The 25,831-nt window shown below is 43.0% G+C and overlaps 2 protein-coding genes across 4 annotated transcripts; one reads left to right on the plus strand and one right to left on the minus strand.

Moving 5' to 3' along the window:
- Nucleotides 1–7,573, plus strand: adck5 (aarF domain containing kinase 5). 2 transcript variants are annotated; one of them, XM_047605176.1, is made up of 15 exons: nt 1–384; nt 1,065–1,156; nt 1,270–1,419; nt 2,780–2,855; nt 3,361–3,561; nt 3,648–3,788; nt 3,875–3,988; nt 4,080–4,211; nt 4,302–4,385; nt 4,476–4,557; nt 5,345–5,423; nt 5,504–5,595; nt 5,679–5,931; nt 6,948–7,064; nt 7,164–7,573. In XM_047605176.1, the coding sequence occupies exons 1-15, from the start codon at nt 346–348 to the stop codon at nt 7,264–7,266; spliced, it is 1,755 nt and encodes a 584-aa protein (XP_047461132.1). In that variant the 5' UTR covers nt 1–345; the 3' UTR covers nt 7,267–7,573. The 2 variants fall into 2 exon arrangements, with proteins under 2 accessions (XP_047461132.1, XP_047461133.1); XM_047605177.1 differs by lacking the exon at nt 1–384 and having other exon boundaries at nt 903–1,156; nt 3,366–3,561.
- Nucleotides 7,574–8,506: 933 nt separating this feature from the next.
- Nucleotides 8,507–24,190, minus strand: cpsf1 (cleavage and polyadenylation specific factor 1). 2 transcript variants are annotated; one of them, XM_047605175.1, is made up of 38 exons: nt 24,077–24,190; nt 23,028–23,193; nt 22,916–22,943; nt 22,676–22,809; nt 22,501–22,581; nt 22,246–22,397; nt 22,014–22,160; nt 21,754–21,893; nt 21,519–21,629; nt 21,316–21,409; nt 21,145–21,232; nt 20,665–20,808; nt 19,828–19,879; nt 18,964–19,037; nt 18,786–18,860; nt 18,613–18,693; nt 18,215–18,310; nt 17,924–18,103; nt 17,609–17,750; nt 17,303–17,481; nt 16,999–17,138; nt 16,739–16,919; nt 16,219–16,425; nt 16,034–16,123; nt 15,808–15,954; nt 15,550–15,702; nt 14,562–14,678; nt 14,196–14,286; nt 13,177–13,261; nt 11,559–11,700; nt 11,319–11,471; nt 10,711–10,887; nt 10,457–10,523; nt 10,336–10,383; nt 10,104–10,259; nt 9,006–9,135; nt 8,787–8,925; nt 8,507–8,710 (listed from the first exon to the last, which is right to left on the minus strand). In XM_047605175.1, the coding sequence occupies exons 2-38, from the start codon at nt 23,169–23,171 to the stop codon at nt 8,663–8,665; spliced, it is 4,413 nt and encodes a 1,470-aa protein (XP_047461131.1). In that variant the 5' UTR covers nt 23,172–23,193; nt 24,077–24,190; the 3' UTR covers nt 8,507–8,662. The 2 variants fall into 2 exon arrangements, with proteins under 2 accessions (XP_047461131.1, XP_047461130.1); XM_047605174.1 differs by having other exon boundaries at nt 23,980–24,140.
- Between the last annotated feature and the right edge of the window lie 1,641 nt (nt 24,191–25,831).

Consider the following 25,831-nt stretch of genomic DNA (forward strand, 5'->3'; position numbering starts at 1 on the left):
GGCTAAACCCTAGTCAGCAGCAGTCTGGAGCATTATTTCAGTTCGTGCGTGAAATATACACATGAAAAGCACTCTGTGGCGACAAAATTGCGGGAGTGGGACGGGTGATACATGGACTAGAAGTTCGGGCCAAAAGCTCACTGAAAAGTGAAAAGTGAAAAGTCACGTGGAAGTGGCAATGGCAGCAACGCGACACCCTGGATACAAGCTGCCGTAGAAGCACCACAGAAGAAGAACAGCAATACGCGAAGAAGAAGAAGAATAAGTGGCTGCACGGACTATCGCGACTTTCAGCATAGGAAAGACGTCTTGGACATAAATTCACCTCCACAAGCTGAGCTGTTTATGAAACCGATAGACGCGACAGGGGAAACGTCTAGAATGGTAATTTATTATATTTCTTAACCATTTGTCCATATAGGGTTTGATGCAGTTCACTGACAGTTGAAATAAGCTGGTCACGGTAGCAACTAAACACGTAATATTTCATTAAAAAAGTGTCGGTGTTGTAGCATAATTTCTGCTGCTGTCATCAACTGTTAACTCCGGACCGTTAACTATTCCTCGTCAGTGACTGCCTTTTTTTTCTGGGGTTTTAAGTGACAGGGCTCGTTTGGTGTCTTAGGTCCCTGACTTGGCTGCTATCAGTAAATCAATGTGACAGCAGTGGAGACAGTTTGTCCCTCAGATAAAAAAAAAAACACACGCACACACACAGCGAGCAAAAACAACAGAGTATCCCGGTTGGTCGTATAATATTGGCCTTGATCTCGACCCCTCCGCCCCCTCTTTTTTTTTTTTTTTTTTTTTTTTTCCCAAACACAACAACTCCAAACACACATACTCTCATGTTTACTGGGGAGGTCGTTTGTGGAATATGGCCCTTGTCAGAGTCCAGAGTTCAGTCTCTGTTCCAAACCAAGCCACCGCTTCATCCTTCACATAACTCAGGGGCCAGGATGACAGTCAGATAAGACGCTATTTATTATTTCATCATTCTGTGACACCTGGCTTCAGATGTGATCCTGAAAGACTCATGCTGTGCTGTTCTTTCTTTTCTTTAGTTAAGATTATGCCTGCGTCACTTTGCTCTGTTCCGAAGAAGTCCTCATCCCAGCTGGTCGCCCCCAAAAGCCAGATCCTTCAGTTCACTCAGGTACCAAGTATATAGTCGAGGGCACCATCACACATGTGTGCCAATCCATGAATAAATGGTTATTATTGTTGTTATCTTATGTTATCTTTTTTTTTCTTTCTCGCTCCTTCCAGGGAAGGTAAGCGCAGAGGGCTGCTGTGGAAGACTCTTGTTGGCCTCTCGGTCGGCGCGCCTGTGGCGGTGGGTGTGAGGTATGTCGTGTCGGAGCCCAGAGAGAGGAGGAAGATGAGGATCGTGATAGAAGGATTCCACCGCTTCTGCAGGTTTGTCTGCGTATTTTTTTTGTGCAAACAGAAAATGAGCCCTGCGATACACCAGCCTGCTGCAGTGTAATCTCCTTCAGATCAGCTAAGCATTATTGTAGAGCAAGCACACACCCGTGTCAGCAGCAAGGAGGTGCTTCTTGCAACCTGGCGCCGCACATTCTCCGGATAAGTGATATGTATGAAGAAGGTGTAATTCATGACCTTAGACCACCTTCTTCCACGTCTCCTTGGTCCAGTTCTGATGCTCACAGGGCCATTGCAGGTGATATCAGCAGTGGACAGGGGTCATCCTGGTCACCTTGACTGGGTACACGTCCCTATACAAAAACAAAATGTGATGCACGGTGTCTTCTGACACTTTTCTATCAGCATTAACCTTTTCAGCCATCTGTTGGATCGGACCTCACAGGCCGGCGTCAGTGGGCCTCGCTTACCCATGACCCAATTGGTGCAGCCATTAATATCTGGCCCTTGTCAAATCACTCAAATCCTTTATTTGCTCATTTATTCCTTTTTCTCACGCATCAACACTGAGGACAAAAATGTTGACTCGCTGCCTAATATACCTCGCCCACTGACAGGTGCTGTTTTAACAAGAAAATTAGTGTTACTCACTTGACTATTAATATGGTGGTTATAATCGTATTCTGTGTGCATTTCATATCTATGTGAGTTAGTTGCATTATGCAAAACACTCACCTGGTTGTGTCATGTAGTCACAGTGGACCTGACAGCAGCAAACACCAGCTTTGCCTTTGAGCGCCCCCGTCTCCCTCAGCGCTGTTTACACATGTTGAGCCGCGAGCAGGCGCCTTCTGGACATTTCTCTCGGCTGACTGTTGTATGATGTACTTCCATCACATTTATCCCTGTAGGATGTGTACGTTTAGCTAACAATACTATTCACTGGATCCAAGTCAGTTTGCTTTTTTTTACATTTCACGCAGTGACTCAGCTGTTTCAGAAACAGGGTTTAGTTTCTGCAGTGCAAGAAGGTACTACTGACTGGATAAAGTCGCGTATTAAAAACACACTATTACCCCATTCAACATTCATCTGGTGCCTTCTTTTACAGTAAACGTTTATTGAACTTGTGCTGATGCTGTGTTTGTAGCCAAAGATTTAAAAGTACACTCCTGGTTTATGTGTTTATGAGGCCATGGCTGCATGAAACCCGTCCGCATGTTTGTAGGTATTTCACTACCTTCTCCCAAGATTCTACAGGCTTTACCATACTTTACCACACCATTACTCTGACAACCCAAACGTACTGATCGTACAATGAATATGTCATACACAAGTCAAACATCAGAAACCTTCAGAAGTCCCAGTGAGCGTCTCATCTCTGTGTCCTCAGATCTCTCTCTGTGGGAATATATATCTCTGTGGATTACTGGTGGACCACTAATGTGGCTCTGCGCGGAGAAGATGAGGTAAGTTTCATATAAACAGAGCGGGCCAAAGGAGGTTTGGCTGGTGTGGCCCCGGCCACACTCCTGAATGAGAAGTGCTAGAGTAGAAAGACTTGGATTCATACGTTTTTTTTTAAAAAGCTCTGGCACTTTTTTTTGGCACTTTTCACTTACAGTGCAAGATTGCAAATGCTTTCTGGGCAAGACTGTCTGAAAATGTCCATCATAATGGCCTCAGTGTACCAATTACTTTCACATCGCCTTCACGAACCAGCTGGCTGTTCACCCAGCAGAGTGGGAAAACTATTTTTCTTCCCCTTGCTGATCATTTTCAAGTTTTTTCAAAATGTTACTACTTGCACCAGCTGCTAAAATGCACCAAAAATGCACCATTAAAGTGTTGCTCAGATGTTTAGTTGACTCTCAGAGAAATTTGGATTGAAGCTGAAGACGTGACTGGGATTAGCTTTCACACTAATTTCGTTTGGTTGTGCAATCATGTCTTACCTCTGTCCTCGCCTGCTAGAGCAGCTCATCCTACGTGAGCGAGATGTCAGCCTGCCACCAGAGGGCAGCAGACCACATAGTGGAAGGAGCCATCAGGAACGGAGGCATATACATCAAACTGGGCCAAGGCCTGTGCTCCTTCAACCACCTGCTGCCCCCCGAGTACATCCGCACCCTGCAAGTCCTGGAAGACAGGGCCTTGGACAGGAGGTACAAAGAGGTGAGGACTGCGACTCAAAACAGCAGCAGCGCAGCTCACTGATGAAGGACAGCTTGACGTTTCTCATGATTGTGTTTGTGTACCAGGTGGATGCGCTCTTTCAAGAAGACTTCAATAAAACCCCAGAGCAGCTTTTTAAGACGTTTGACTATGAACCCATAGCTGCTGCCAGCTTAGCTCAGGTCCACAAGGCAGAACTGTTAGATGGGACTCCTGTCGCTGTGAAGGTGAGAACTTCAGCATTTATTTTTGGTCCAAAGTGTTCACAGTGCTGATTTTTATTTATTTTTTTTTTCCCCGACCTCTTCTGCAGGTGCAGTACATTGACCTCAGGGATCGGTTTGATGGTGACATCAGAACGCTGGAGATCCTGCTGGATATTATTAAATTCATGCACCCCAGTTTTGGATTCCGATGGGTCCTTAAGGTCAGGAAAAATGTTGCGTTACTTGTCTGATCCACTGTGTGTGTCCAAGAGAAAGCCCTCCCTTATGTATTTTTAACTGAAAATTCTGTAGGACTTGAAGGGTACACTGGCTCAAGAGCTGGACTTTGAGAATGAGGGCAGGAATTCTGAGAGGTGCGCAGAGGAGCTGAAGCATCTGAAATTCATTGTCGTACCCAAAGTCATGTGGGAACAAACCAGCAAGGTGAGGATCTTACCTTTGGTGCAAAATAACTACTTCGATACTGTCCACCTTTTTTCATTGGTGTGTCCCTTTCTCCTCTCCTCTACAAAGAGGGTGTTGACCGCAGAGTTTTGCGATGGCTGCAAAATCAACAACGTGGAAGAAATCAAACGACAAGGATTAAGTTTGAAAGATGTGAGTTGATCCACTCTGCCTGACGGCTCACACAGCGTATTATCACTGAAGTGGTGTCTGAAATACCTCGTCAAACTCTTGTTTTTCCAGACAGCAGATAAACTGATCCGAACGTTTGCTGAGCAGATATTCTACACTGGTTTCATCCATGCTGACCCTCATCCTGGAAATGGTAGGTACAGCAGAGTGTTCAGTATGTCTCACTAGTAGAACTGGTCTCATGCATGGGCTTGGTCAGTATCTTCTTTTCCTCAGATAGGTTTGTATTTGCAAATGTGGCAGCCAGTATGTAACCATAAGTAGCTACAGTAGCCGTAGTGTTGAATGGGAGTAAATGCGTTTGCATGTACAGTATTAATAAAAACCCTGTACGTATTGTCACTAATCAAACTTAAAATACATGTGTGGAAACCATATCAGAAATGATTTGTGTGTATTCTGAAATACACATCAGCTTTTTGTTCACTGTAATAAATCCAGTATCATAAATTGTCTGAATGACGTACCTGTGGCGTATTCTCCTGGACGCAGTATCTCAGGAACGCCTTGAGGGAATTTCTTGAAATGTGGCGTAAACAGTCTCTTGTAGCCCTTTCACATCTTGGTCTGAAGATCCCAGGTTGACACGGGATTGTCAGACCCGGGTCGAGCTGCCTCCGGTGCGCTTTCACATGGCCAGCAGACCTCCTGCTGTTTTTTTCCTGCGTCTCACGCGTCATCACGTCGACAACATCATCATTACGCATTTAAGTACATTACAGTGCGAGGTAAACAGTGAACAGCATGGTGTATTTTTTTTTTTAAAGCTTTCAGTTAGTTGATGACTTGAAAAATGGCTGATATTTGAATGAATCACTCTTTATCTGGCATTATGATTTGTACAAAAAGAAGAGGTTGAAATGAAAGATAATTTGACCCCTGAATAAATTTTTCCACGTTTGCATATTCTGTGTCGGCAGTTCTCGTGAGACGAGGTCCTGACGCCAAAGCGGAGCTGGTGCTGCTGGACCACGGCTTGTATGAACACCTCAGTCAACAGTAAGAGCTGGATTAGTTGCATCAATAAAAACTCTTAAGAACGATGTGCTTTCAGCTCTAACTATGATCTCTGACCTCAGTGACAGAGAGGCCTTCTGTAAACTCTGGAGGTCCGTAGTCCTGAGAGATGAGGCTGCCATGGAGAAGTATTCCAAAGCCCTCGGTGTCAAACGTGAGTAGATGAATAACTGTTCAAACATATTATGTCAGTAAATCTGTAAGAAATGCATTTGGCCACTCACTCTTGCTATGCAGAGTACTTGCTCTTCAGCGAGATGCTGCTGCAGCGGCCCATCAACCTGAAGAAGTTGGGTATGTCCAACATCCTGAGCAAAGAAGAGACAGCCTACATGCGCAAAATGGCCACAGAACGCTTTGAGAGCATCATGAAGGTGCTGAAGTCAATGCCTCGGCCCATGCTGCTCGTCATCCGGAACGTCAACACGGTCCGAAGCATCAACATCACGCTCGGGGCGCCGGTAGACCGCTACTTTGTCATGGCCAAGTGGTAAGTGCAGTCACAACTTAAGATCAACTTGAATCACATTCAGATTTCATTACACACTGGCCCATGGCTCCAAACCAAGAGGTGAAGATTGAAGACTGTGAAATGGACCTACTTAGACACTAATCTCTCTTTGTGGAACAGCTCCCAAGATTCAATGTACATCTTTGTACTAGTGACTCTGTTTTTGTTTGTCTGTCTATTAAGGCTTTTAACTTTTAGACCTTAATGTCCTGTGTGGTTTTCAAGGACATGTCACCCATTTAAGTTACAACAACCGCCTGAAAGGAACAATACAGAGCTAAATAGAGGTAGTTCAGGATCTTTCGCATCTGCTGGGGAATAAAGCTTACAGAATAAATAGGTTATCAATCTGTTTAATAACAGAACTGTCACGAGAGGAGAATGAATTCACTGTTTAATAATTATTCCAAACCTTTCTCATCAAGTTTCCTAGAGGGTGGAGGGGGCTGTGTCTGTGCACCTCAGGATCCAGATGTTTTAAAGTCCTGGCCGTAGCCCTGCAGGAAAGGAGAAAAAAGGAGGATTAGTTCTCTAGTGTATGAGCTCCAAACTTTGCTGAGCCGAAGTTTTTTGCTCTAAATTTACCAGGAGTGTAATCCCAGGCCAATTTCCAAAATTCCAAAATCCCTTAGAATTTAGGAACATCCATACAGCAATGAGCATGGCATGAGGCACATGGCAAGAATATTTAGGTTCAATTCTTAATTTTCAAACCAAAAGTTCTGTCTCCATCAATAACTACGATATCTTTTATTTTTTCCATGGTGTCCCTCAAGGATCAGTTTTGGGACCAAATTATTTTTACTGTACACCCAGAAGGGTGCAAAATCTAAAGTGCATAAAATGCACTTTAGACTCATCTGGTTGGTTTGAATTTATCCTTTTTTGCTTTATTTTATGAACCGCTTGTAGTGTGATACACATTGTAGTGTAAAATCTTAGCGAGACCCTGGGCACATTTTTTTTTATTTATGTTCTTTCTAATTTTACTTTAGTGCTGTGCGAGGCTGGGGAAAGATTCAGGCAGAGAAATCTGGGCTACTGCCTAGACTCCGGATCTTCACCTGGGGGAGGGCAGCGTGGGAAAGCCTCAAGTTCGAAGTGGCTTTGAGGTGAGCGTTCATTTAGTTTGTATCAGCAACAAAGGTCCTTCTTCCTGTATGTTTTGCTATTGAACACACAAGATGCTATCGATACGGCTCCTTTTCCAGGTCAGAGATGGCCATGATGAATCTGACGCGCGTGTTCCTAAGGCTGCTCGAGTACTTTGGCTTTGCCTCTTTGGACGCCGATGTGTACGAGTACCTGACATAATGAACTCCTGTTGCCACCAAGGAACGCAGGATAAGGATCCATCCGAACCAAGTCAGTGCAGCTCTGCAGCAAGGAGCTCTTCACTACCTTAGGGACCTGCTGGTTGCGGTGCTGCTCAATGTGCGCAATGTTGCCAAATCATTCACGTCAAGATGGACAAGTGTGTACTGAACAACAGGACGGCCATGCACCAAGCCCCCACTCCAGAGTAGCATTTTAGTTAATTTAAATATTAGTCTTTTTTTAGTGGTTTTAATATAATCTTATGAAATAAATCATGCTCAGATTTGAGATATTTTAAGATGAAGTTATGTCCTGAAATAATTTACCGGTGACAGTCTCTTGGCTGAATCTGAGCTCTTCATTTTTCTGCATTTTTCTGATGGCTTGCACCTTGTCGTGGTCCATCTATCCATGCTCTCCTGAACTCATGTCTTTATGGTCGACCTGGGTAATGATGCGCCTACCTCTTGGAGACTGTTTATCAGCTGTGGACGGGGTTTTTCTTTACCATGGAAGCCATGCCCTGCCATCTTCTGTTGACATCCAGGCTTTCATATCCTCAGAATGTCCCAAGGGTTTTTTTTTTGTTGTTCATGCTGGCTCTCTGATGGATTGATTTTGGTGTTATATGCTAAGCGGAGCCTGTTTCATATTCATTCTGAAAACACTGAAGTACAAATGCCACGCTTGTAATGAACTCTAAACCTTTTACCTGCTTCACTGATGAAGAAATAATGAAGGAGCATCCCTCACATTGCCATGAGAAGCCTTTTTTAGTCAGCTATGTAGGGAGCTACATACTATAGAACTTGAAGCCCAGATACGTTGAACAATTGTAGCTTGAAAGGATCAGGAAACAGTTAAAACAACGAATGGTGTCAGTGTCCAAATACGTATGGATCTAACTGTATGTTTTGAAGAAATTCTATCTTAATTTGATTTGTGTAACTACACAGAAGAATGCAGCTCCGTCTCCTCTGAGAACACATGTCCCCTGAGATATTTCGGTGAGACACTACAGTCTGGATGAAGGCAGTGCAATACAAGAATGACTTCAGGGTTACTTTAATTGAATCTATGCTGTCAGTCTTCCAGTCTTCTCAGTTCAACCAGCACCAGTTCTAAGAATATTCCAGTGGCATCGAACCAAATGATATTTTAACATGTTAATAAAAGGTTCTACCTCCTCTTAATACATTCAAAGTCAATGTGAACAAACCACAAGTGGTACTTGGTGTTTTTTTTGGTTTTGTTTTTTAATACAAAATATTCTAACAAAACATGAGAGGCCTCTTTGTCTGACGAGTAAGAAAAACAAGGTTTGCACAAAAATGGCCTTTTCTCCATTCACTATAAAACAGCATTCAGTGGAGAAGGTGGAGGAATGTGGTGCTCAGAAATGAGCCGTTACTCTGTCGATTTCCAGAAGGTCATCCAGGATCTGTTGAGAGGAGGAGGATACAGTCAGACCATGAGAAAACCAGCTGCTGGTCTGTCCTGCTGTCCCGGATACTCACGATGTCCTGAGTGGTCCCGATCTTCTTGGCCAGCTCACTGCGCTCCATGGTGCTCAGGTACAAGTACTTGTTGAGGAGCTCTCCATCCAGGATGTTTCTCACGGCGTTCTGCAGACTCCGCCTGTCAGTGTGCAGCATTCTGGATGGGAGACAGTAACGCATCAGTTTATCCAGTCCTCAGACAGACAACACACATCAACGTGAACCACATCCAACAACCTGAAGGCCTTCGGGTTCAGCCCAGCGTGATGAGGCAGCATGGTGTTAAGAGCGTTTTGCAACATCAGCAGACGACGATACGTCTTCTCCTGCATGGGGAGGAGCATCCCAACTCCTCCGTCCAGGGTCGCTGTGGGAGCACAAGGTTTAGTTCACTTTTATTATGTACACAAAATGAGTAGTTTTGATGTTTTCAGTTAAGCTCAGTGACAAAAACTGTAGTTCCACAAATGGCCTCTTGAGGTTGGCTTCAATGGACAAACTTATTTAAATACCTAACTATTAATGTAATGAATCTTCCCACATAAAACAGCTGCACAGGAGTTAGTTGTGCAGCATTAAAGTTGTGGCTGCTTTTAGTGGCGGGTAGGTAGGGTCTGAATCTGCTCAAGTGGAGCGAGGCGCTGCCAAGACCTCTCAAAATCAGTCTCCAAACTACAAGATCTGACTGACGTCAACAGGACATGTCTGGACCCTCTCAACCTTCATTAACAGTAGAAAAGACGTCAGCTCTCAGGATGTGGGATGTTCTCCACAAGAAGACAAAAACAATAGGACGGAATAAAGACACTATTTTTTAGCATGAGGGGTTTTTCACAGGGAGAAACTGATACTGTTAGCAGTGTTTCCGATAAAGTGTTAATACTACGGCGGCCCACCAGGGTCTAATTTACACCGCAGTGGTCTCAAAATGAATATTTTTGCATGTTTCAAACCACGTTGTGTTTTTCCTATTGCTGTTGAAAGCATCTCTCTTCCCTGCCCTCCCCAACACACACAGGTACCCAACAGAGAAAACGACACAGAGCACAAGAAGTTATTTGTGTTGTTCACTAATAAAAATTGACGTTGCTGCCACTTTTCAAAACCAGATGTTTGTGCTCTGGACATTTAGTCCACAAGAGATTTCCAAAGAAACAACTCCAGACAGCTCAATTTTATAAGAGCTACAAAAAAAAGCCAACTTTCTTACTATAAATTAGGTTTCTCTGCTGATCATTTAATCTAACACTTATTTGTCTATAGAATGCTACGTCTGTGTTTAGTATTTTTGTAAATGAACTGCACAGGCCGATTGTAAAGGTCTTTGCCACCTACCAAACCAGGTGATGTGCTTGTTGTCCCAGGTTAGAGCCTTTTTACTGGCGGCCTCCAGCGCTCCTCTGCACGGCATCCGCCAGAAAGTGTTAATGTTGGCTCCGGCGTTGAAGTCGGCTCGCCTCAGCAGACGCATGCCCCCGAAGCTCTCTTTAGCTGCCAACACACACCACGCATCGTGAGACTGGATAATAACTTGGCTTAAATTTGGAGGTGCACCTGTAATACATACCTTCAGGTAGATACATATATACATAGAGGTTCTTGTCTCGATCCGACACTGAAATGAAAGTAAAGCATTAATGAGAACAGTAGCTGCTAATTAAACGCAACTTGCTTGAGCTGATCATTACCTAAGAATCCCAGCTGGTTGTTATCCACCATGAATTCAATGCTGTAAACCTCTAAGGGCTTTGCATCCTGTTACCAAAACAATAATTTAAAAAAAAAAAAGGTCAGTTCCAACAAAGGCAGCTATGTTTCAAGATTAACTAAATAGAACAGTACAGGTTGACTAAGAACCTTCTCCTTAGCATTAAATGCTATAAATTTATCTTTTGCTCAACTGGCCGTGCAGTGTTGCTCAGTGCTGCTGTTACTTCCTCACCCTGCTGACGAGAGACAGCGTCTTGCTCTCCTCCTGGTAGCGGAGCAGTGAGATGCTCTTCATCAGGTCTGCAGCCAGGATGAAATTCTTGATGCTGAACATCTGGTGGATGTAGAGCTGCGTGTCGATGAAGGCCATGCCCGTCAGGTCGTTGTCCTTCAGGACCCACAGGAAGATCTGCACGGACATGGACGGCGTTACACTCTGGGGTTTTACATGTTTACATCTTCAAAGTTCACAATTCAAGAACTGCTGAGGACTCACTGAACAGCTCCCAATAAATGAGACAAATTATTAAGGAAAATGCTCCAATAATGATATTTTCGTGCATTATCAAGCTTAAACAATTGACAGAATATGTTGGTTCACACAATTCTAAACTACTGAAATGTAGTTTGACAATATGACTCGTTTTAGTCAGCTGAAGAAATATCACATGCAAATATAATACAGAACATCGATCCATTCCTAAGACAGGGTAGACAGAAGGGAAGAGACACGTTCCCTGCTAAGATGAGAGAATGGCTCCAGCTCTGCTAGTGTGTCACAGCTCTACACGGTGAGACTTTTGTGATTTCCCGTGTGTGATGTGAGAGTGTGGTGGAGACCTTCTGTCCGATGGCTGACACCAGGTAGCCGTGGCAGTGGCACAGAGCCGTCACCGGTCCCTTCTGCTCCTTCTCGTAGAGCACTTTGAACTTGTTCTTGGTGAGGGGCTGGCCCGGCTCCGGCACCACTTCGATCACATCCAGGATCAGAATCTGAACGCGAGAGGCAAACCATGAAATGACAGAACCAAAGCGGCCCCGCCTCTATTTTGGAGAGAAGGTGCGTGTTGATGGTCTCACCCGGCCCCTGCAGGTGACCTCCTCCCCCTGCATCAGGCAGGTTCCTGCTGCGATGTAGCCCTTCAGTCCAGACACCGTCTCCTGACTCCTCAGAGCTACCGTCTTCATACAGGTCACATGTTCCCACTCCTCCAGGTCGATCCTTAAGGGGACACAGATAGAATGATCTCCATCATTACGCTGTGTTCACAATTTCCATGACATTTTTAGACAAAGGACTGGTATCAATGATTTGAAAACATCTCAACAACATGAGGCATATTCTTTTTTTCTCCTCTGTATGAACGCATGGCATCCTCATTACTTTTAGGGTCTAAAGTTTTAGGACTGTGCTGAGATGTGACTATAGAGCTGATCTACATCCTCTTCCCTACGTATCCATACATCATCTATAGCCTGATCTCTTAAAACTACTAGACAAACACTTAAGTGAGAATTCAGAGCAACTCATCCAGTCGTTTTGTTAACTATGGCCAGGATTTCTCCACATTCACACTTGTCCTTTGTTTGTAGTCATCTGTGAAAACAGAGCTGGGACATTTCTGCTCCGACCAAGTCCAAATAAAAACACACACTATAGACTGGTTTCAGCATGAGCCGATACGCGGGTGCCTTCGCTGATGCATATACTTAAATTGAAACTTGGAACATTTTTTATCACTGTCATTTTTTATCATGTAAATGGGGAAAAAGCAGTATGGGCTCAGAAAAATCAGCAGCACATATTGGTCAAGATTGGTGTTAAAAAAAAAGAAAGAAAAATAATAGGTATTGGTATCGGCCCTTAAAAAAAATGACACATTTCAAACTAACATCTAAATGTGAAGCATAAAACTGAATCTGTTGCCATTTGTATTTCAGTTTTCCCCTTAATAAATGATGAATAGTGAATTCTATTCTAAGATTCAAAAACTAAGCAACAACAAATTTTCCTGGCTACCACAGCACGTGGACTTATGAGCTGTTCTGGTTACTCTTCTGTCCACTAGCTCACCCAAAAGTTTCGATTGGTCTGGCAGATCTTTGTTGGAGCACAATCAGTTCCCAGTGGAGACTCCAGACCAAACTTCACCCACTAAAATCTTTCGGTCGGAGAAATTTTAGGCTTTAACCAAATATAATCACAAAGTATAATTACAAAAGCATGCATGCATCCCAGCTCCCTTTGATTAACTTAACCAAGCTAGTCGTCTTAAGTGTCTCTGTGTTTATGTTCAAACATCTATCAGTCAGAGGATGTTCAAGTTGAACTTGAGCTCCTCTGCAGTTTGTAATAATGCAGCTGCAGCAGTTAAATGACCAGGAACTTGAATAAATTATTCAATAATTGCAACTGACCCTGAATGAAATGAAGGTAAGCAGCCAAGTGAGACTAGATTAATTGTCCACAGCCTGGATTAATGAGCCAAGATTTTCAATTAAAGCCCACACGTCTCTGAAAGCAGCACAGAGCCTCCAGTGGCTCGACCCGTTGCAGAGAAAATGAGAAAACAAAACGGGCCCGATCTCATGCAATGCAATTTGTTCTTAGCTGACCATTGTCTGTTAAAACAACACTCTCAAGCTGCACTTGTCCCATTCAAAGGGCTAAAGATGTGTAAAAGAGACTGTTTTTTACCGTGCGTTGGGAATGGCCTCCCAGCTCACTGGAGAGATGAGCTGGATGGAGAACTTCTCCTGCTGAGGATTAATGTAACGCTCATCTGCAGAGTGGAAGAGGAGCCACACAGAAAAATACACAGAAAAATAAGGATTACAGACAGTGTAATGCAAAAACTAATTTAAAATTCGGTTTAAAACTGAGGCTCAAGGTAGCTACAAATATAATATATTATCATAAATAGCAAATTTTAATTTTGGCAACAACTAATAAAGTTACTGGCGATCATTTTCCAACAGTGAATCAGTTTGAACTAACTCAGGGAGTAATAGAATAAAAAGGACCATAGTGAGCTGTTAGATGAAGAGCTACAGCTCCTTTCACAGGGTCCTGCTGTCCACAGAATAAATGATGTTAGACGCAGTTGTTCAACGAATAATTATCGACCGACTTTTTTATTAAAAACACTAATAGTTTGTTTTGCCGCCCCCAGAAATCAGTGAGCTGTAGAATTAAACCACTGTAACCAGCAGTAGCTGCAGGTAGGTAGGGCCAAGTTAAAAATAAATAAATAAATCCATTTTCCCATTCAAATTTGAAAATTTTGAACCATTTTTTTAAAAAAAATATTTAATTTCCTGCATCCTCTTGTTAAGAATGTGGCTGCCATGTTGAGATAGCATCGCAGCTCAACAAGTTTAACCCGTGTGTGGAGGAGATCCAAAACATGACAGAAACTCAGACTGAGAGCACGGTCAAGAGCTGAGCAAAGCCAAGCCACAGGCAACACGAGCCAGCAAGAGGTAAAATGTCTCTGAAACCAAAGACCAGCCAATGAAATACAGGAATGATGAACTAAATCGATCAGGAATCAGCAGAGATAACCAGCCTCAACGACAGGTGTCTGTAAATGTCCAATGCTGCGCTCTGACTAGGTGACAATGAGGACGAGTGGTTAGAATCTATTTAATCTAATTCTAATTTGTAGACACTTAAACGTAAGGTTGGGAATTAGATATGAGTGTGTGTTGTCTGACCTCTGTCAATGGTTTCATACTCTTTCTCCTCTCCAGTCATCCTGGGGATGCGAGTACAGAGCTCTTTCACACTGGTGCACACAGCGTACACCTGAGAGGGAAAAAAAACACACAGAAAAAGTTCACATCAAAGACTAATCCCTTCAAAGTCACCCGCATTGATTTTTTTCCCCCTTCGCAGTAGGAAAACTTCAAGGCCCGAGTCTTTTCATGTGAAACTTTTCAAAGCAGCTCGATCGATATGCTTTTATTTTGCATCGTGTCATGCATATGGAGGTGTCCGGGAACGCGGCTGGCCTTGAATTCGCGTCACGTCGCAGCGCTGGTGCTTCTGGTGCCGCGGGGGCTCAGTGAGAGGAGACTCGCCTTTGATTCGACGTGGTAGGAGACGTAGTGGACGGTGCATCTCAGCGGGATTTTTCTCACTGGCCACGGGGCATCGTAGGAGAGATAGGTGGGCAGGACACTGATCCTCAGCTCGCCCTGCGGGAGAACACACAGAAGACTGGTCAAGAGACTTACAAAGTGGAAGAAAAGTCAAACAGAGAAAGAGCCGTTTCTGAACTATTTTCACAGTTTTAAGTGAACTTCTCACACTTCCAGTGCTTGTTAAAGTGGCTCTCATGCACGTTTGGAAAAAAACAAATGATTGAGATAAAAAGCTATTTCAGGAATCCCTAGTGATACAAGTCAAAACTCATCCTTTTCTTCTAAAAACTATCCTCCTCCATATCTTGGATGGAAATGAAACTCTCGGTCGAATGATTACAGGGACAGATGAACAAATATCTGGATATTTATTAATAAAAAGTCCAAAGGAGTCTGGGAATAAAACTGAAACATTAACTCCAACTCGTGAGTTGAAGCTAATGCTGTAGAGAAAACGGATTTTACTATCTGCAGCTACTGACGTCAGTCCAAGATGAAGTGAATTTAAGGACCAGTGCTAACGTATGTTATCATGCACTCAACTGCAACAACAAAGAGGAAGCTCCAATTTTATAGCTTGGATAATGTAGATGAGATAAAATAGGTTTTTGCAGTTATACATAGTACAATGCAAGGAGAAATGTATTGTTGCACCTGTAGCCAATGATAAACAAGTAATACAGTACAGACAGTAACAATTACACATAGCACACAGGGAAAAATAGAAGTATAGGTGCATAACTGAGAAAAAAAAAAATAAAGTGCAGATTATTCACAATATTTTAATGTACTACTTCAAGCTATGAGTCCTGCCACACCTGATGAAATAACATCTCAGAAACTAGACTGAGATGATTGGAAACCTTTTGGTCAGTGCATTACTGTGAAAACATGTTTGTGTAAAGTGAAAATGTGTGCTGTGTACCGCTTTGTTGAAGTAGAGGAAACCTTTGGGGCAGTTGATATTGTGGAAGGGGGAGAAAGACTCGATGGGGCCATCGATGGTCATTGGATGAAGCCTCATCGCTCCCCGAGAGGTGACCAACATCCAGTGAGGAGACGGACCGCAGATAAACACCTGCACCGACGAGGAAGTGTAGAGAGTTGAATGGTTACCAGAGATTATAGCGTGGTTTTAGGATAATTAGGTGAATTATTGAATTATTAAAAGTGGCTTCCTTACCCCTGAGTATCCAGAGATGTCCTCGAAGTACCTGAACCTGGCAATACGTCCCTTCACGCCTGAACTTTCCTCAGTGACACTGCTCTCCGCCTTCTTATCTTTCTTAAGCTTTGATTTCTTCTCTCTGAAGTTAATGTTGTGGGGCACCTGCGTGGAGCAGTAACACTGTTAATACTGACTTCATGAGAAAGTGACTTGCTGTGGTCTAATCAGTCGTGACTCTTACTTTTTTGAAGCGGACTTTCAGGTTGTTTTGTGGCTGCTGTTGATCGTACGGGAACGCTTCATAGATCAAAAGCTCCTGTTCCACGTGGACCTAGAAAGAAAGAAAACATTCAGTCAAACCCTGTTCTCGTTCAGTTTCTTTTTTCCCAACATGTCAGATGAGATCAAGGACTTCAGTGGACTCACCAGCAAATACGGTCTGCTGTGATTGTAGCCGAGGGAGACCAAAGAAACCTCTTTGACTAATGGGATTTCTCCTTGGCGAGTCACCTCTTCTTTTTTACCTTCCCCCTGTGTTGCTGACTGGCCAGAGGAACTGTCCACCAGCACTCTTTGGCCTACTGGGAAGTTCTTCACCAGGAACACTAGTCGCCACTCTGGCAGCTGGAAAATCTATCAGAAGAAAGGAAATGTAAAAAGACATGCGTATAGAAAAAGTCCTGTCAATGAATAATCCCAATATTTTAGTCTAAAGAGAAAAAACACAAATCAGAAGCAACATCTTTCTCAGATGTAGGGAATTGCAATCAGGAACACAGCCAAGATGAATTCTCAAGTCAAGAAACACTCGTAATCAGATCTCACAGTCTTTCTTTAACCGTTTTAAAGCATCTAACCGACTTCCTTATGTATATCAACTCAGTTTTCCTGTACCAGTTGCAAATAAACAGCCGTAAATCCACCTTCAACTCCTCATGTGCCATACCTCCATCACACCATTCTCCCTGATGATCATACACCAGTGGGTGGGCTCTGCTTTTACTGAGCTTCCGTCATTTCCAAAAGGCCCCATTGCTGATGAGTTGCGGGCGACGTCCTCCCTTACAGCTGACGCGCCGGCACCGGAGTCTCCGTACAGCATTTCCTCCTCATCGTCCACCGTGTTGCTGCACGCACACATTCAATCAACAGTCAACAACTGTGAACAGACAGGAAGCGGTCGGGTGCGTCAGCGTGAATTCTTACGAGAGGTCCTGGATGATGGTCTCCGTCTCTGACTGACTCCTGATCATGCTGTCCTCCTTGATGGAGCAGCTCACTTTGTTTTCTGTGGTGAACATCCCACTCACGTCTCGGTACGCGCACAGTGTGATCACACGAGATTGCTGTTATATGAGAGAGGCAGTGGGTTAAACATTGGATCCACCTGCTCAATATCTGAGGTGAAGATGCTGTAATTTAACTGTGGGGGCTTTGGTTTGGCCAGGAGGGGGCGTGTTTGTCAGATAAAGACCACCTGAAAAGTGCTACTGAGCACGTTCTTACTCACAGTGGGAATCTGTGGTTTCTGCAGAGCCAGTCTGTGCGTTTTCCCCATGTATGTGTCAATCTTCAGCACAAACATGGTGACCACTCCCTCGGCAGTCATGATGACCACGTAAGGGTCTGCCACTGAGCAATGCACTATGGGAGAGCCCAGGTCCACCGGGATGAAGTGCAGCTGTTTCACTGAAGCAGAATTGATTTAAAAAAAAAAAAAAAAAAAAGTGTCACAAAATATTGGAACTACATGAATGTATTCATAGTATTTTCCATTTACTTTCCATTCCAAATGCAAAAATCACTGTCGCTTTACCTCCTTCCAGGAGTCGAAGGCCCATAGGGGAGACCTGGATGATGTACTTGTTATCGCCAATGTTTCCAGCGAACACAGTGGGTCCCTGAGTGGCAAAACCACTGGTGTCCAGCTCCATGATCTCCTGACCTGTCTGAAGGATCTACAGGAAAACACTTACAGTCAAATTATCAACATAAAAGCTAAATCATCATAAGGAAATACAACATTTCATAACTGTTTTTTAGGTATTTTTTCAATCCAAGCTGTGTGTCCACTTCAACCATGATTTAAGCAATTCAAAACTCAGCGAAATGCGTTGACGTGCGTTTTTACCATGGTTGAGTCTTCTCTGCTTAGGATAAGAAATCCGTGCTTCTTTGCATCATCCTCCAGGGGAGGCTCTGTCTTCTTCTCCTCTTCTTTCTCAGTCTCCTCCTTGTCCTTCTCTCCCTCTTCGCCATCCTCACCGGGCTCAGTCTCTCCTCCATCCTCTGACTCATCACTTTTTGCAGCCTGAGGAAGAAGCAAAAAAAAAAAAAAAGGTAAAAAAAAAAAAAAAGAAAAAGACGATGGAGCGATTTAAACATTGAGCTGAAAACTTGACAGTGTTGAAATAGACAGTACTTTCTTGTCTTCCTTGACTTCACTTGAGATGACCGTCCACATGTCGTGGCAACCTGGCAACTCAAACGTAGTGACAACTTGTGGCCGAATGCTCCTCTGAGAACGGAAGAAACATAACAGCATGAAAGAAAGCAGGAAAACATACTGATACTGAATTTTCATGTGACAGACACAAGCTTTTGCTCAGTGAGGCTGTATCTGGGGTGTTTACAGGCTACTCCGTCGATCTCTGAGGCAGCCCTGGTAGACCCAGACGTTACTTTAGCACCGTCACTGGACCTGTGGCAGACGGCCCTTGCGACCACAGGTTTTAGGACGGTGCGGTGACAGTAATCGAGCATACAACAATCTATGTCCCCATGCGTGACACGACAGACTAAAAAGTTAAGAAGATTTACCTGAAGTACAGACAGTGCACCATTCTTGCCGAAGCCAGAGCATACAACAACCTCCAGGTCAGGCTCAGGGTTGCTCTGAAACTGTGGGTGTAAGAAATATTTTTTTTTTTGTAGTCTAACAGAAAACAGCAACATCCAGATTAAAGAGTTGAAAATCTTTCCCATGTGTGTACCTCTTCAGACAAGAAAGCAGGTTCACCCATAGAGGCATCTGCACAAGGTCCAATGTTGAGTATGCTATCACACACCTGTAAGAAAACACCAGAAAACACCCTTCATCGTTATCTAGAGACGTGTACGCCTACAGAAAACATTAGGAAAGGCAATTAAGCTTTTTTTGTTTTTTTTTACCTCAAAGGAGTAGGTGGCCAGCTGAGTGCCTGACTGGGCCTCACTTCCGTACACCTCTATCTCATCCACCTCATCTGACAAAACAAAAAGGGTGTAACAAATCTTTTGCCCATTTAGTTCATTTTTGTGTCTGTGCGTGTAAACATCACAATCCAATTTGAGAAGCCGTTGATATTGCAGTTTTGAAAAAGCCACTTATGCGCAGTAGAGTACTCTGAAACAAACTAGGATATTGTCGCATTTAAACATCTTATCTTTGTCTCTGATGCTGCAGACTGAATGCACAGGAGCAAGATGATATAACGTAAACACATCTTTGAAGGCAATAAAAGCTCACTTCTGGAGCAATAAAGAAGTTTTTCCCTCTGGTAACACAAAACATTCTTGGCAGTTTAGATGTGGAAAACAAGCATTAAACAATGTCTAATAAGGCTATAGACGGCCAGTTTCCAAACACGTACAGTGGACAAACTAAGGTCACAAATGAAAAGAAACATAAGGCAAGACATCAGAACCACCTGAAAAGATATTGTTGATGACATCGGCTTTACTAACGGAATAAATGTATGCCGAGCCTCGACCATTAACCATTAAATTTAGCCATATCTATCTTAAGTATTTTCCATATTTTCCATTCACTCATTGCAAGTTTGCATGAAAGCACATCACAGCCACCTGCACTAACAGCAGGCAGCAATCACTAACCAGGATGAAAGTGATATGAATAACCACATTTCTCTGCGTTCAATATAACAGTATGTCCTGTATATTATCAAGCCTCATAACCAGGACACTGGTAAACACAATCACAGACTGTTAGCTCGTGCACAAGCATGGTGCACATCAGAGTGACAATGAACATACCAGTCCAATTGGCAGAAGACTCGACCCGCTTCTTTTTGCTTGGTGGTTCCTCCTGGAAAGCATTAGCAATGATCTTAGACTATTTAAAGAACAAAAAATATAACAGTGCGTTTACATGCAGAGCTTAATCGAGCTATGCTCGAAATTCAACTTTCTGACTACAGTCCTTGTCCCAGTTTACATGCAACGCGAGAAAATCGAATAACTGACGGGAACATGTGCTCCTCCTCCACACTAGGTGGCGATATGTGTCTTTTCAGCGGGTTGACAACACGTTAATACGGCCCACTTTCCAGTTGACCTATTACGTGATATAATAAACAAGAGTCGTTCATGCAGCAGACCGGCATTTCAAACGACAACCAGACATATAATACTACATTTTTTAACCTTCTACGTAAAGTGCACGCTACTTGTGGTGCAAGTAAGATATGTGCTATCCCTCCGGTGGTTCTTCTACCGACTCTGTTTAGCGTCTTCTTCTGCGACCGGCTTTCTTGGATGTTTTTGTTCCGGGGTCACACGCTTACGCAGCAGTTGTGGAGCACGTGCACACGCGTTATCTGATTGTAGTCCCATTAAACGTATACATGGTGGAGAAAACCGAATTCCAGTCCTATTACCTGGGTGTCTCAATCGGATAAAGAGAACTCCGATTTTAGTCCAAGTGACGTGTTTACATCCACTTTTTAACATGCATGCAAACGCACTGACGTTTTAATAGTGACAGGCTGAAAGCACATAATCTAAATGAATTGCTCAATACTTGCTGAAAAAAAACACATGTCCCTAAATCTGCATAATGTTTCCACAAAAGTTTTATGAACACAAACGTGCCTGCTTATCTTTATCTTTGTCTTTGTCCTGCTTTTCTTTGCCTTCTTCTGCTGGTGTCTCCTGCAGCTTCTCAGTGTACTTCAGAAGTAGAGAGTTTCCGAGGCGGGAACCCAGGAAAAGGTAGCCTGGCTCCATAGTCACCATCTGAAGAAGAAACGTCCAACGTCAGTTTCCAAAACCCTTTATTTGAAATTCTCTAAAAGCTGGAAAGTATGATATGCAGAATATTCAGTATATACTTTTATACCCTACTTTATACCCTATATCCTGAAAGGTCGGTCAAATATAATCAACTTATGGGTTTAAGGTAATGTCTAAAGAGTTTCCTCCAGCATTCTTTAATCTTAAAGCCCCATGCCTGTCTAAACATAATCCCTCCTGCCGTATGTGTTTGTCTACAGACACACAAAAGTAAACGTATGCGTTTACGTCACACACCTCCTGCATTATCAGACCATCGCGGATAAAGGCATTACTTACACAGGTTGTCAGGACGCTGGCAGCAGCTTTGTCAAAGTGAAAAGCCCGCACGCTCCTCATGCCATCAGTTATCAGGGTCAGCACGTAACTGCAAGGCAAAACGAGCCAGCATTAAATCATACTCTTCCATCAGGCTTTGCATAAATCATGATGACAATTACAGCAACTCACATTTCCCCTCCTTTCAGGGAGATGACCATCTTGTCATAAGCAATAAAGTCAGACTGAGCACAGTCTAGCATGATCTTCACTTCATCTTGAACACCTGCATAAGCAGAACATGTTATCCACTAATAAACCTCACATGGTGCATTCTGTAACAAGAAAAGCATCAAAAATAAAAGTAAAGGTTTGTTGTTTCACGCGATACTTACGCAGAGGAAACGCTGTGGTCCCATTTGTCTGTGAATTGAGAGAAACTCCATACGGCGGAACGCTTTGGTTCAGATACAGCAAAGAGTTCACAGCAAACACCACAACGCCACCTAGAAACCATTTGTGTGGTCAGCACTCGCACTTTGACAACACAACACGCTTCCTTACATACTGAAAATCTATATCTGTTCGATGAAATCATCTTGGCGGGTATTTGAAAAACACTGAGCTCACCGATAGGCTTGGGAACAGCCATGACCTGTGTACAGTCAAAAGGTAGATTACTGAGAGACCAGATGACAGGATGAACCTTCTGCATGATGTTGAGGGAGATGGCAACAATGCTACAAGTGTCCTGACGCACAGCCACACGCCTGCAAGAGACCATACAACAGAGGTGAAACAAGTGAAAACTCTCTGAATCAAGCACAAAGTGGATGATCGGAATTTCACAAAACAACATTTAGTTGCCACTCTAGCGGTGATGAACTGACCCAGGCCATGTCTGGTTGGGCTCAAACAGAATGAGAAGCGTGGGCTCGTAGTAGCCATGGAGGAACTTCATGTCGATGATGTTCAGTAGCTTTTCATCTAGCTCCCGAACGTCAATGATGTAGCTAGGTAGGAAGTTGGATTTAGGCCTGTAGATGAAACAGAAAGATAGTTAGCCCATTCAGATACAAAGAGATATTAACGAGCAGAATGCATAGAAGACTCCGGCCGTACCCTTCTCCAACTCCACCCTCCTGCTCATCGGTGAGCGTGTCCTTTCGGAACGGCAGCACCACAAGTTTGGTGCCATAAACAAGCATTACAGCACAGCGATTCTCTGGATCCACACGAACAATGGGAATGTGTACATTCTGTACAAACCCATCCTGAAAATGCAATTAGAGCGCAAGTTATTTTTATAATAACTCCCTTGTACCTGTCAACATTTACTTCAGTTTATTTCTTTTTTTTTTTTCTTTTTCAACGTACTCTGAGCTCCGGCTCCTCAAAGTAATGCAGAGACAGCGTCTTCAGGTCATGTGTCCCTGGGTCATACTCCACTACGGACAACTTTAGAGAAAGCAAACACATCCGGAGGTCAGAGAAAAACAATTCAAGGGAATTAAAAGTTTGTTTAAGCTTCGAACATTTTAGACAGTCATACCTTTGCATCTTTGAAACTGAGGAGGAGAGCATCCCTGTTGGCTCCTACAAGCTGAACGCTGGCCATTGACATAACATTGCCAAAGAGAGAAAAGGATGCCACCTGCTCCAGCTTCTCCTTACGAGATTTGGACTCTGTAGGACAAGGAGGCAAGTCTCAGCTAAAAGTCAACAGCTACATCTGTCACATCTATCATTATCAATAACAAAACATATGTTTGAGAAGGAGGCCCAGACATACCCGAGGACTTCTCACTCTTGGATGTACTCTGAAATAATGAAAAAAAAACGTTACATACAACACACAAGCCCTGTAATGCTTGTACTTTACACTGAAGCTGACGGTCACTTACCTCCACATCGTGGATGATCCGGTAGACAAACAGTTGAGACGTTCCAGCAACGACCAAATTCTTCTCCTTGCTGGATATAAAGTTGCAGTAGACAGAAAACTCCACAGCAGTGGGGGTATGAGCTTGTCTGTACACGGCATACATTGTGGAAGGCCGTTTTCAGCACCTGAGAGGTGACAGCACTCGAGTCAGCGGAATACAAAAAGTTAAATTAGCTACAAACATTATTCCAGGATGACTACTAGCCAGCTCTGATTTGCCATATGCAAAATCTACATTAAGATTGCATCTGTTAAATATTAATCTTCTACTCAGATAACAGAGTTCCCTAGTTAAACTTCAAACTTCCCACCAGTTCCTTCGGGGTTTTCTGAAGGTTTTGAAGGTTGAAGTGAAACTTACAACTTTTTAACACCATTATGGGAGAGCCAGAATTACTTTCAAAATAAAATTTATCGTCATTCAACCATCAACTCAGGACATCTCTGGGGTGGGCTCCACTAATGAGGAACAGGAACATAATAGGCCGGGGCCAGAGGGGGTCATACTACAAATGAAGTGGTAATAAATGGATTTAGGACTTGACTAATTGTAGCTTAGAACATGCAATGCATACAATGCAAAATATGTTCATATTTAAGACTTTTAAGGCCTTAAATTGGGATTATCAAATTTTAGACTTTTTAAGACAGAAACCCTTCCCTCAGAACTGAAGAAGCTACTCGGGCGAATGGCGAAGCGTCTTCTCTAAACTCAACAAGTCCAGTTGCTCTTTTAAACGCTCTTGGCTGTAACAGTTAGCTCCAGATAGAGAATGTATGGGACAGCCGGCAGCAGCGCTAATGTCCCCATCCATAGATAGCATGATAGCTAGCAAGATAGTTAGCGTGCCATAGCGCCAGCCCCATGGTGCAGTGTCTGGTTAGTTTTACTGAATGATAAATTAACATACCAACGTACACGCGTCCGACAAATTATCTGAGCTCGTAGCTTTATTGACTCGTCTACGGTTCACATTTAGCGCGTCATATTTTGGGTGGAATACTAACTCAAGCTAGCTGAGCCAGGTGAGCTAGCAGTTAGCCGTCGTTGTGTTGTGGTCGCGTCTGCGCCTGCGCGGGCCGCGGCCGCTCTTCTTCTGATGCTGTTTTTCAGACGCACCAACCGCACCGAGGCGAACTACTGCTCCAACAGATTCCAAATGTGGGTGGCAGAATTGTTTTTTAGAATTAGGCTACGCGTACTAGATACACGGGTTACAACGAATATATTCTAATTTGGTGGGTGGGCTTACAAATGCATACAATACCGATTAAATACTTAACACAGCAGGAAAAGAAATATCACCTGCTATACACACAGTTCCATCAGTTACAGGTACACTATACTTTTTTAAAGCTCTACATCAGTGGATCACAAGTGGTCTGGCTTCTGGACCCCTTAATCACCCTTTAATGACAAGATAAGACCTAAATGTAAGAAAATTATCAACTTTTCAAATTTATGGAATAAAAAAAATTGAGAAGTTTAAACCTGAGATAGTAGAATATCACAGTATGAAAACACACAAAAAACAAACGCAATGAGAAAGCAAAACGACCAGAAAGTGACAATGCTAGAGAGGGATCTATTCCCTCTTACGCTAAATTAGCTGCATTTTAATTCAGAACCAACCAACCAAATATATAAAAACTACTCAGAAGTAGTAGGCCCAAAATATGTAGCTTTGGCTATCTCATTGTTGTTGTTCTATTAAAACTATTTAGTCACTTATTCAAGCATTAATCATAAGGCTGACATGACAATCAGAACACTTCATTACCAGCTATTCTTAACACTCAGTTGGCGTTCTCATGTAAAATTCCTTTTTTAAAAATGCAACTACTCAGAAATATTAACAAAAAATGAAAAAACTCAAATTATGTAGCTTTGGCTGAGAATCCTCACTTAACTGAATCTATGACAACCAACACTGCATTACACTATGGGGGGAAAAACAAAAATATGTCAGAAAAAGTGAATTCTTGGCTACACTTGCCAGTCCTAGCCAGCCCTTTCTTTCAAACCAGAAAACACAAAACTTATGATTTTGTCATTTGTCACTTTGAGTTATTTGCCCATCGTTTGACTTCGAATTTTTCCTCCAAAGACATTGAGGAAAATGGATTAGAAATCAAGTGATCCACCTGCTTCATGCTGAACTTCTTCTCCATCCTCCCATTCTGACACCAGCCACACTTTTGACTATTTACCAGCAGCCTGAGGGCTGACTGGATTTAGCCCAAATGATCAGTGAATGATGGGGCGTGACATGACATCTGCCAATCACTTACAAGAATTAAACGACTGAATGAATGAATGAATGAATGAATGAATGAATGAATGAATGAATGAATGAATGAATGAATGAAAGTGGACCAGGTGTGCTGTCAAAAAAAAAACAAAAAAAAAAATCAGCTCATTTAGAGATATTCTGTTTTTCTTTTGACTTTTTGGTGGTGTTGCTACCTTTGGTTTACAAAACTTAAAACAATCCACAAAATATTTTTCTCATCTTTTTTTGTGTTAGCTTGGGAGGGCGGAGCCCTGTTAGCCCATTTATACCAGCTGTCCCAGATTCTAATACACTGCAAATAGGCACGAGACTCCTATTGGATAATTGCTGCATGGGCGATTATCTTTCAGCTGGCAATAAGTTATTCAGCCCCAACTGATGCAATGACTAGTTTCCCATTTCCTAAACAACCACGTGGAAAGACACATCCTGTGGTTGTGGAAAAGATGCTAATCTGTTTGAGAAGGGT

This window comes from Mugil cephalus, chromosome 14 (assembly GCF_022458985.1).
Source record: "Mugil cephalus isolate CIBA_MC_2020 chromosome 14, CIBA_Mcephalus_1.1, whole genome shotgun sequence".
Taxonomy (NCBI): Eukaryota; Metazoa; Chordata; class Actinopteri; order Mugiliformes; family Mugilidae; genus Mugil; species Mugil cephalus.